We start from the raw sequence: 12322 nt of genomic DNA, 5'->3' as shown, positions 1-12322 counted from the left end.
ATGAGTGAAGAAGAATTTGGGAGAAATATGCTTTGTTCTATCACCTTTGATGTATCCACCCTTAAGTTGAGCAATGCATGCTGTATTATCTTCAAACAGGACAGTTGGAACTATCTTATGATCAATCAGTCCACATGATAACAGAATATATTGAATCAGACTCCTCAGCCAAAAACACTCGCGACTAGCTTCATGAATTGCTAGTATTTCAGCATGATTAGAGGAGGTTGCTGCTATAGTCTGTTTCGTGGACTTCCATGATATAGCTGTACCCCATATGTAAACAGGTATCCTGTTTGAGATCTCCCTTTATGTGGATCAAACAAGTATCTGGCATCTGCATAGCCAACTAGTTATGACTTGGATCCATAGGGATAAAACAACCCCATATCAATCGTTCCATGAAGATATCGAAAGATCTGTTTGATTCCACTCCAATGTCTTCTGGTTGGAGAGGAACTATATCTTGCTAGTAAATTCACCGCGAATGATATGTCAGGTCGCGTATTATTAGCAAGATACATTAGCGCTCCAATGGCACTAAGATATGGTACTTCAGGACTAAGGATATCTTCATTCTCTTCTTTAGGACGAAATTGATCCTTTTTCACATCCAAAGATCTTACGATCATTTGGGTACTCAAAAGATGTGACTTATCCATATAAAATCTCTTTAATATCTTCTCTGTGTATGTCGCTTGATGAATAAAGATCCCATTCTTTGTATGCTCGATCTGCAGGCTGAGACAAAATTTAGTCTTTCCAAGATCTTTCATCTCAAACTCTTCTTTCAGAGTTTTTATAATCGTTGGAATCTCTTCAAGAGTTCCAATGATATTTAAATCATCAACGTACACAGCAATTATAATAAATCCAGATACATATTTCTTTATGAAAACACATGGACAGATATCATCATTCTTGAATCCATTTTTGGTCAGATACTTAGTAAGACGACTATACCACATTCGTCCAGATAGCTTCAGACCATATAAAGATCTTTGCAATTTGACTGAGTATAACCCTTGCGAATATTCATTGGATGGTTTAGATATCTTTAGTCCTTCAGGGACTTTCATATAGATATCCCGATCTAATGAGCCGTATAAGTAGGCTGTTACCACATCCATTAAATGCATATGCAGTTTATGATATGCAGATAAACTGACCAAATAACGCAATGTTATCACATCCACTACAGGGGAATACGTTTCTTCATAATCTATATCGGGCCTTTGTGAAAAACCTTGTGCCACAAGTCGGGCTTTATAGCGCACAACTTCATTTTTCTCATTTCGTTTTCTCACAAATACCCACTTATATCCAACAGGTTTTACATCTTCAGGTGTACGGACTACAGGTCCAAAGACTTCACGTTTTGCAAGTGAGTCTAATTCAGCCTTCATAGCTTCTTTCCATTTTGGCCAATCATTCCTTTGTCGACATTCTTCGACTGATCTTGGCTCAAGATCCTTACTTTCATGCATGATATCTAATGCCACATTATATGCAAATATTTCATTGACAATTGTCTTATTTCGGTCCCATTTCTCTCCTGTAAAGACATAATTTATCGAGATCTCGTCATTTTCACAATTTTCAGGTACCTGAACGTCTTTTGGCGTTATATCAGAATTTTGGACAACTGCAGGTGTCTCTACTATGTCTTTTTCAACAGGAATATTATTTACCTCTTTTCTCTTTCGAGGATTTTTGTCTTTGGAACCGACAGGCCTGCCACGCTTCTGGCGTGAATTTGCTTCAGTTGCTACTTGTCCTACTGGGACATCAATTCGAATTGGGACATTTTCCGCTGGTATATAAGATTTAGTTATCCTCTTTGTATCGGAAAATGCATCAGGCAAATCATTTGCTATTCTTTGTAAATGTATAATCTTTTGAACTTCCAGTTCACATTGCCCTGATCGAGGATCTAAATGCATCAATGATGATGCATTCCAGTTAAGCTCTTTTTCAGGAAGCTTATTATCTCCCCCTAATGTTGGAAATTTTGATTCATCAAAATGACAATCCGCAAACCGGGCTTTAAATACATCTCCAGTTTGTATCTCAAGATACCTCACTATAGAGGGAGAATCATATCCAACATATATTCCCAATTTTCTTTGGGGTCCCATTTTGGTGCGATTAGGTAGTGCAATGGGAACATATATCGCACACCCAAATATTCTTAAATGGAAAACATTTGGCTCCTGGCCAATAGCTAATTGCATAGGAGAGAATTGATGATAACTCGTTGGCCTCAAATGAATAAGTGCTGCGGCATGTAAAATAGCATGCCCCCAAACCGAGGTTGGGATATTTGTTCTCATAAGCAAGGGTCTAGCAATTAATTGGAGGCGCTTAATAAGTGATTCTGCTAACCCATTTTGTATGTGAACATAAGCTACTGGATGTTCAACACTTATTCCATTAGCCATACAATAAGCATCAAAAGCTTGGGAAGTAAATTCACCAGCATTATCAAGACGAATTGCTTTGATTGGATTTTCTGGAAATTGTGCTTTTAATCGAATAATTTGAGCCAATAATCTCGCAAACGCCAGGTTGTGAGAAGATAATAAGCACACATGTGACCATCTCGAAGATGCGTCTATTAGAACCATAAAATATCTAAAAGATCCACATTGTGGATGAATAGGTCCACATATATCACCTTGAATCCTTTCTAGGAATTCAGGGGACTCAAATCTAATCTTTACTGGTGATGGCCTTAGAATTAACTTTCCCTGAGAACATGCAGCACAACAAAATTCACTAGTTTTAAGAATCTTCTGGTTCTTTAGTGAATGTCCATGAGAGTTTTCAATAATTCTCCTCATCGTGGTTGTTCCCAGATGATCCAATCGGTCGTGCCAAGTTATGAATTCATTTGGGCTAGTAAACTTCTGGTTTACAGTGGCATGTGATTCAATTGCACTAATCTTGGTATAATACAACCCAAATGAAAGTGAGGGTAATTTTTCTAATATAACTTTCTTATTTGAATCATGAGTTGTGATACATAAATACTCATGATTTTTCTCATTCATAGTCTCAATATGATATCCATTTCGGCGAATATCTTTAAAGCTCAACAAGTTTCTTCGAGACTTGGTAGACCACAGTGCATTATTTATTATAAATTTTGTTCCTCTAGGAAACAAAATTATAGCTCTTCCGGAGCCTTCTATCACATTGTCTGAGCCAATAATAGTATTAACATATTCCTCTTTTGGCACAAGATGGGTAAAATATATATCACTTTTGAGAATAGTGTGTAAACTTGCACTATCCGCAAGACATACATCTTCATTACATATCCTTGCCATTCTCTTCAAAAAACAAATAATAATAAAATGAGTAGTATGCACAGTTAAATTGAATACTTGATCAGAATTATTCTTCTAAGAAACACTGTACATAAAATAATGTCATATACTAAAATTTTATTTTAAATTTGACACATTTAATAATTTCAAAATTCATTAATATTTCATTATTTATGTACATCACATTTGAAACTTAAATACATAGAAAATAAAACTTAACAATAAGTTCTTTACATTATTTATTTACATAGATACTTCACAATCCCACATATTAAACTATTCCAACATTGATCAAATGACCAATATTTCCTTCAGGATCCTCAAAGAAATTAGATACATCATAATGAGTGGTGGAGTTCTCGGCATCATTTGAAACAAAATTTGTTTCCTTTTCTTTGTCATCCTTTTTCAAATATGCCTGGTAAAGATCGACTAGGTGCCTTGGGGTACGACAGGTACGAGACCAATGACCCTTTCCACCACAACGGAAACACTTATCCTCTGTTGATTTATTCTGCCCGATATTTCTTTCTTTATCCCACTTCTGGTGAGATCCTCTCTTTTGAACATAATTCTTTTTCCTTCCATAATTTTTCTTGTTATTAAAAGCTTGCCATTTACCTCTTCTGGGGTAATGATTTGCCGCATTTACTTCAGGAAATGGGGCGGTGTCAGCTGGACGCGCTTCATAATTTTTCAATAACAACTCATTGTTGCGTTCGGCAACAAGAAGGCAAGAAATTAACTCAGAATATTTTTTAAACCCTTTCTCTCGATACTGCTGCTGCAGGAGCACATTCGAGGCATGGAAGGTTGAGAAAGTTTTCTCCAACATATCATGATCAGTTATTTTTTCCCACACAATTTCATTCGTGAGGTGATTTGAAACATTGCAGAATTATATTCATTTATAGATTTAAAATCTTGTAAATGCAAATGCGTCCATTCATATCGGGTTTGAGGAAGTATCACCGTTTTTTTATGATTATACCTTTCTTCAAGGTCTTTTCAAAGATCTGCAGGATCTTTTAATGTGAGATATTCATTTTTCAATCCTTCGTCAAGATGACGACGGAGAAAAATCATGGCTTTGGCTTTATCCTTCTGGGATGCATTATTTTCAGCCTTAATGGTATCTCCAAGATCCATTGAATCAAGATGGATTTCAGCATCTAGTATCCATGATAAATAATTGTTTCCAGATATATCAAGAGCACTGAATTCAAGATGAGAGAGTTTCGACATAGTAAAAATTTGTTACCTGAGTCTTCCTAAAAATTTGATCAGAGTCTCGTGCTGATAACGTGTTGTAAAATAAAAGATATATAAAATAAAGATGTATAAATAGAAGAATCTAGTATTAAAATAATTAGCTCAATAATAATTTTTATATATATATATAATAATAATATTATATGTTGTAATATATATATATATATATATATATATATATATATATATATATATATATATATATATATATATATATATATATATATATATATATATATATATATATATATAGAAAGGAGTATAAAAAGTAAATAGAGAGAGAATTGCATAAGTATATATATAAAGATAGAAAGGAATATAAAAAGTAAAGAGAGATAGAATAGCATTTGTTTTTATTTTATTATTATTTTTCACTTGTGTATAATACTCTAGAGGCGTAAGCCTATTTATATATGTACATGAGTAGCTTTTTAAGATCATATTAAATAATAGTCATCCTTAAAAAACTACACCTTATAAAAAATGGACATCCACATAAGGTGTAATAGTATCCTTATCACAAGATTGAGATAATACACAACTTCAACTCTCTCAACTATTCTAAACATTCAGCAGACAAATGTTTTTCTCCCATGAGTTGAACATAGCTTTCAAAGGCAAGAATTTGACTGTGTAGTGTACTTTTATTTACTAAATTTTTGGATAAGAGGAAATTACTATTTTTGTCTCTACAAGCTTTAATTTTTAATAAAATGATGTTTGACCCTTTAAATATGATCTTAGTTTCACAATATTTGACGCATTTTGTCAAATTAAAATCATTGTTGGAGAATAAAAATATTTTTTCTTCTGAAAAGGTATTTTACTAAAAGTTAGATATTCTTGACGACTAAATTAGTATATTAATCTATCTAATATTGACATAATTGCGTGTTTGCGTGAAAATATTTTATGACAAAATTAGAATGCAAGTTATGATTTCTGAGCTTTTTTTTCTTCTTAAATTCATCGACCTAACTATTATGAATTTGACAGATAATATTCAATTTAGTTTCTGAAATTATATTCAAGTTTTAATTTAGTCTTTGAAGTTTTAATTACATCAATTTAGTCCCCAAATTTTTTAATCGACTCAATGACGAAAACATCTGTGATTAAAATTTGAAAAATTTAAAAATTAAATTAAAACAATTAAAATTTTAAAGACTAAATTAAAGTTCGAATGTAACTTAAGAGATCATACTATTTTCTCGATTTTGACCGAGTATATCAAGCACTTCTGTTTATGTGGTTAACTGGTTATACACAAGGAGATAAGTAACTAGGATTTTATCACTTCTTTTTTTTAATTCATTTATCAAAATTTATTCATCATATAGTATATATTTTTTAGTGACTATATAGTTGTATTTTTTACTGGGTATAAATGTATAATTAAATATAGTTATAGAAACAAAACTAAATCAGTGTTTTATAAACGAGTAATACCGCAAATAAGTCTTCAAGAAATTTATTATCTGACAGTTTTGTACCTCACAAAATTTAACTAAGATTTCGATCCTGAGGTTTTCAGATATCCACCAGATACGTCCCCAAAACCGTTTGATCCGGTTAAAGTGGTGACATGTCAGGTTAACTGCGACATATCACCTCTAGGACATTTTGGTCCCCATTCACGCTGGACAAAACGACGTTGTATTGGAACCAGGGGAAAAAATGACGTCGTTTCGAGGAGGAAAAATTCGTCCCCACTTAGACAGAGAAGGCAAACGGTGCCGTTTTCATGTGGGGGACCTATTTGTCTTATAATAGTATCTTAGGGGACCTATTTGACCTATAATTCCTGATGTTAAAAAAATCTATATTTACTTCAACACAAACCTTAAAAACACATTGACATTAGTTTGTTCATTTATCAAAATGGTAACATAAACCTAAGAACCCAAACATGTTAACTATACAAACATTTGGCTTTAATAGCAACACAAACCAAATCAAGTCAAAAGAAGATTTATTTTTTTCAACATAAACTAAACGAAACCATTCTAAACAACCTAAAGTCTTCTTCCTCCAACATAACAAAAGGTGGTAACATAACTAAGACAACAACTTTCACACTAATTCTTAGAAGCGTCATTTCTTGAAAGACTGGTTCAATCCTGGTGTTGGAATGAATTTGAACAACTTAGATACTATGCCACTGGTTGCAGCTGATATTGTCTCAGTACTAACACTCCCTGAATTCTCGGCCCTGATTAGGTCCCCCCACATGAAAATGGCACCGTTTGCATTCTCTGTCTAAGTGGAGACGAAATTGTCCTCCTTGAAACGATATCATTTTGCCCTTGGTTCTAATACGACGTCATTTTATCCCGCGTAGATGGGGACCAAAATGTCCTAGAGGTGACATGTCGCAGTTAACCTAACACGTCACTACTTTAACTGGATCAAACGGTTTTGGGGACGTATCTGGTATATATCTGAAAACCTCATGCTCGAAATTTTAGTTAAATTTTGTGGAGACAAAACTGTCAGATAGTAAATTTTTTGGGACCTATTTGGGATATTATTCTTTATAAACTTTACTAGTTTTTTAATTAATTAATTAATCTGAGTTAGTCATAATATTTTGACTGAGCTTCTCCTACTGTGCGTCTCTTCCTCCTTCAGACTTGAAAGGATTCACATTTTCGTCGCACTCAACTCAGTAGTGTTCAACAATGGACGAAGCTGAATTTCAACGCCTTCTCCAACTCTTCCCCGTTGTTCGTTCTCGCGATTACTGTGTACTCTCACTATTTCTCTCTCCCCTCCTGTGATTCTTTTTTACATGCATTTTTAGGGTTTATGCTTTTGTAATGTCTCCGTCTCATTGATTTTTTTAATCCATGTTGCGCTGCATAATCAATCTCACTTCGCTTTACTAAATAATTATAATGAATGCTAATTGATCCTAATATATTCTGACATAGCTTAATGATTCGATTTTTCGGTGAGCCATTTCATGATTTTCGATTTTTTGCTTGCTGCTTCTATCTAATGCAGTAATATGCCCTTTTGCCTTTTACTTAGGTTTTTAAGAGAGTTTTGGAATTTGAAGTATTCGTAGTGTGTGACTAGTGTGGAAATTTGAGGCGGATGCTATGGTTTTGATTTTTTGTTCTCTGTTTTGGTAAAAGATGGTTGTACCACAAAGAATAGGTGGGGGTGTAGGGTGAGATCTTAAGAAGGTCCTAAACATGAATTGAGTGATTTGATTATTATAAGAAACATGACATATTTACCGGGGTTAAGAGGGGGAATTCAATATTAGTTCATGCAAAAGAGATTTAATGAGATAACAATGCAGCCACTTTGAACTTTGAAGTTCAACTAGACACTAGAGTAGAGGCTCTATATACCTGAGGTTGATGAGTGGAGAATTTACATGTATCGTGTTCGGTGTTCCCTTTCTGGCAACTTTCTGCTTGACCTAGAAGTAAATCCTCCTTTCTGATCCGTCTGCATCATGGAGATCAACCAGCTGATGCTAGGAGGATTTGTCCAGGCAGTTGCATTACAAAACGGTTAATGTTATGTTGTTATCTGATTTCACTTTGATTTGTATCAGATGCTGACATTGGAAAATCACGATTGTTTTCTCCATTCCATTATATTATATGTGAGAGTGAGACATTGGCACTTTGGCAGTATTTAGAATCAGTTACTTGGGTTGTTTTTTTCATCTTCCCTAAAATCATTTTACATATTTGATGGTTAGCATATAATTATTTCATGATGTTGAAGTACTGATTCCCAAAGTATACCGAGGAACTAGATGGCCTAGAACCCAAATTTGGATATTATAGCTTAAATATACAATTTGCTAAGCTCATTCTATATTTGAGAATGTATTCGGCTAACAAATTGAAACCTGGTAAATTTCAGGCCAAACAAACATCATCTAGGCGTTCGTCCAGACAAGCTTCTGGATCTGCAAAGGATGAGGTAGTAGTGCTGGAGCTGCTGTGTGCATTGTTGACTTCTTTTCTGAACATGTATGGCATGGCTGCTAACTTATTTGTCGCTGCAGTATAGGGAATGGCAAGATGCATGGAATGAAAGAGATATAAATTTCGAGAACCAAGGAAATAACCCACGTGAGTATCACATATAACCTTTGTTATTGAACAAATTTAACCTCTCTATTATCTTTGCAATATTTTAGTCAACTTTATCTGTCTAGAATGAGCATCAAAGTTCATTGAATTGTTTCTGTAGTAACTTGTAAATTATAACAATCTACTGCGTTATGCTTTTGAAATTTTTGTCGTGCTTATGTGAATTCTTTAAACCTACAGATTCATTTTGGAGCAAGCTAAAGTCAGAGGCTGCTAAGAAGGTAATAATGTAATCCATTTTTATTGAGGACTTTCTTTTGAGCCGTGATTTAAATCCTTCCTCATTTTTCAATACATACAAAACACTCTCTCAAGTTTGAAGCTGGTTATACAAACTTCTAAGTATACTTGTTTTCCTTCCTCAATTGAAAATTTCATTTTTTGATTGGCTTTATTTTTATCGATTTTATAGAGGGAGGAGAGAACGCGTTTCTAACCTAATGTGATAAGGCTTTTGTTGTTGTAGTAGTAGAGAAACATTCTAATCAACATTTCTATGCGTGACCTATATTCAGTTTTCAGCATTCTCTTTTCTTTTATAAACCTGTTTGTGAGGGTTCAAAACATAAACGTTTACATGCAAAAAGACTAGAAGTTAGAAGTTATAGAGAAAAGAGGTCGAGGAGAATGAGTGTTTCATCTATAATATTGTTTATGTCATTTTCCAATGATTGTTAAACAAGTTCTTAAGAAAACTTAGATTGAGACTCAGCATTTCGGTTCTAAAATTTGAAACAGGTTGGTCTAGAAGAGGCCGAGAGATTTTGCAAGGCTTTCCAACAAGTTCACAAGAAACTGGTACGTACAATTTCATAGGAAACCTAATAATTTTGTTCTCACAAAGGTCTTCTTTATAATTCTCTTTTATAGATTCAGAAAATAACTCTGTGAACCATGTCTATAGTGACTTTAGAAAATTATTTTAATGCATGTTTTGCAACAAATATAGATAGAAAATTATACAATCTCTTAAATGAAGTTTCAGAGAAAATAAAACAGTAAAAATATGTTCTCTTTGTTAGTGCCTTTTTTTTTTATAAAAATTCATTTTGGTTTCTATTATTATTAATTTTTTATGGTTCATTTTATTAGGTCTATGAAGAGTTGAATTCAGATGCTGGCAGAAGCTTCATAAACTCTTCGTAGAGTTCAAAAGAAGAATTAGATACATGCTTTACTCCTCTTGAATTATGATTCAACAATTATCCATTGTAATTTTATTGTACTTTGTCAAAGTATTTGAATATTTAATTATATATGACATCTATATGAGTTATTTACTATTTATTTATTTATTTATTTATTTATTTATTTATTTTAACCTTTTAATATTCCAAGTTTAGTTGAAGCTTACTTTTGCATTTTATTTATTTCTTTATTTATCACTATTTTCTCTTGGTTAATTTTTTTATATTGATTAAATATGTGTAATATATTGTTATTGAAAGATTGGGTGTTTTTTTTAAAACTATTGGCTTTTCCATACTTTTTCTTTTATACTCATTTGTATGAACCATAGACGAATTTATTCATTATTAACAATAATGGTTTGTTATTTCCATTACAATATTAATTTTGATTTTATTTTATTAAATTATTATCAAATAAAGTTTATTATCATTAATAATTTTTAATACATTTTTACATTTAATTTGATATAACCATAAAACTGAAAAAAGAATTTACTTTAATAAAAAATTTAAAATTAAAAAAAAAATCATAATATAACAAATACTAGAATTTATCTATTAAAACATCAACAAAAAATTAAAATAATAAAAATAATAATTATTAGATAAATACACAACAATCTCAACTGCGGAAGAATTTTTAGTTTCGCACCAAAATCTAACTACTTGGCCTGTTATATTTTTCATACTCAAAATCTTTTAATTAGTGTATATCATTTTTTTTACTAACTTCTATTTATTACTATTATACACATTTAATTTATTAAAAAGAATTAACGAAAATGTTAGTGTCTGTTAAGTATTAATATACTAATATGAAAAAAGGTTACAATTAAGACCATATCAGATCAAAAGAAGATAGAATAAACAACAACAACAAAGCCTTGTCCTCTAGGTGAGGTCGGCTATATGAATCAAACGATAGATGTTATTGTGTTCTGTTATGTATTATATCTATAGAGAGGCCGTTTACACGTAGATCTCGTTTAACCACCTCATGGACGGTCTTCTTATGTCTTCTTCTACCTTTCACTCCTTGTTCTACCTTTCACTCCTTGTCATTCTTCCATCTCATCCACCCTCCTGACTAGGTGTTCTGTCGGTCTCCTTCTCACATGTCCAAACCACATGAGACGCGATTCAACCATCTTTTTTACAATGGGTGCTACTCCAACTCTCTCCCTTATATCTTCGTTCCTTATTTTATCCAATCGCGTATAACTACTCATCCATCTTAACATCTTCATCTCTGCCACACTCAACTTATGTTCGTACTCTCCTTTGGTCACCCAACACTCCGTACCATAAAAGCATAGCCGGTCTTATAGCAGTGCGATAGAATTTACCTTTAAGTTTTAAAGGCACTTTTTTATCGCATATAAAACCAGATACACTCCACCATTTTGACCAATCTGGCTGGATTCTATGATTTCTATCAAGCCATCCACATTGATCTCAAGAGAAATAAAATAAAGATAGAAACAAATTCATCAGGATTTAAATTTTTTGTTGTCCACAGCATCTTGATACTCGATAAGTTAAAAATTAATTCATCCTGAATTTGAGTTTTATTTAAGAATTTATTATTAGACAATTGATTGTTATATAGATAAGGCAGAATTTGAATTCTGAACACTTGTTTAAACGAATGAATCATGTAATTACTTAACCAATTAAAGTTAATTTGGATTTGAATACTATAATTATCATTTTGAAAAGATTATTTATTTTATCACTGTTCAGTTAAAAAATTTTCTCACAATGATATATATTAATATTAATATAAAGAAAAGATAGATAAATTTAAAAAAGCAATGATTAACATTCTGTATCGATATATTGCCAAATTAAATGATACTAATAGTCAAATGAAAGGAGAAGTATGTTGGATATTGTCAACCAACAATTTGTTGAAAGTTCTTTTACACAAGTTGGTGTAGATGGCGTCAAACTTGATCAAGATATAACTGCCAAACATTAAATCCAGCAAACCAAACATGTCTAAAGTCTAGACAACATAAAGAATTGGGTTGAAAATATACCTTAAGACAACAACACAAAATGTTGGTTGTCTAAGAGTGCATTCACCAGCAGCCTCCCTTCTACTTCAATCTTAAAAAAGTTTTTTCACGTGGATTAATAATCAAAATGGTCTTAAGCGAGTCAATAGTCAAAATAGTCTTTAGTATTCCAAAAATTTTTAAATTAGTCCCTAAAACAGTAATTAATCAAATTGGTTTTTCTATCAATTGGATGATCACAAAACACAAAATCTTATCCCACTGGACGAGAATAGCTTATATGAATCAATCTGATAGGGTATGACGTTTTGATATACAAATAAATTGTGAATTGGTATGTGCAAATTGGTATAAGTACATTGTTTAATTGGTAAATTAATGTAACT

General features: G+C 32.3%; 1 protein-coding gene across 1 annotated transcript; it reads left to right on the top strand.

The window, feature by feature from the left end:
* Nucleotides 1–7160: 7160 nt before the first annotated feature.
* On the top strand, nucleotides 7161–10008 carry LOC112702126 (uncharacterized). The gene is made up of 6 exons (XM_025753044.3): nucleotides 7161–7351; nucleotides 8493–8552; nucleotides 8638–8704; nucleotides 8906–8946; nucleotides 9464–9523; nucleotides 9818–10008. Exons 1-6 carry the CDS (start codon nucleotides 7286–7288, stop codon nucleotides 9869–9871), a joined length of 348 nt encoding a protein of 115 aa, XP_025608829.1. The 5' UTR covers nucleotides 7161–7285; the 3' UTR covers nucleotides 9872–10008.
* Nucleotides 10009–12322: the final 2314 nt, after the last annotated feature.

This window comes from Arachis hypogaea, chromosome 7, assembly GCF_003086295.3.
Source record: "Arachis hypogaea cultivar Tifrunner chromosome 7, arahy.Tifrunner.gnm2.J5K5, whole genome shotgun sequence".
NCBI lineage: Eukaryota > Viridiplantae > Streptophyta > Magnoliopsida > Fabales > Fabaceae > Arachis > Arachis hypogaea.
Note: the sequence above shows the minus strand (reverse complement) of the source record. Positions and strands in the feature narration are given on the sequence as shown.

Coding starts and splice junctions, on each gene's coding strand:
- LOC112702126 (XM_025753044.3), top strand. CDS start 7,286: ATGGACGAAGCTGAATTTCAACGCCTTCTCCAACTCTTCCCCGTTGTT. Junction 8,553..8,637: donor CTGGATCTGCAAAGGATGAG/GTAGTAGTGCTG, acceptor TTGTCGCTGCAG/TATAGGGAATGGCAAGATGC. Junction 8,947..9,463: donor AGTCAGAGGCTGCTAAGAAG/GTAATAATGTAA, acceptor AATTTGAAACAG/GTTGGTCTAGAAGAGGCCGA.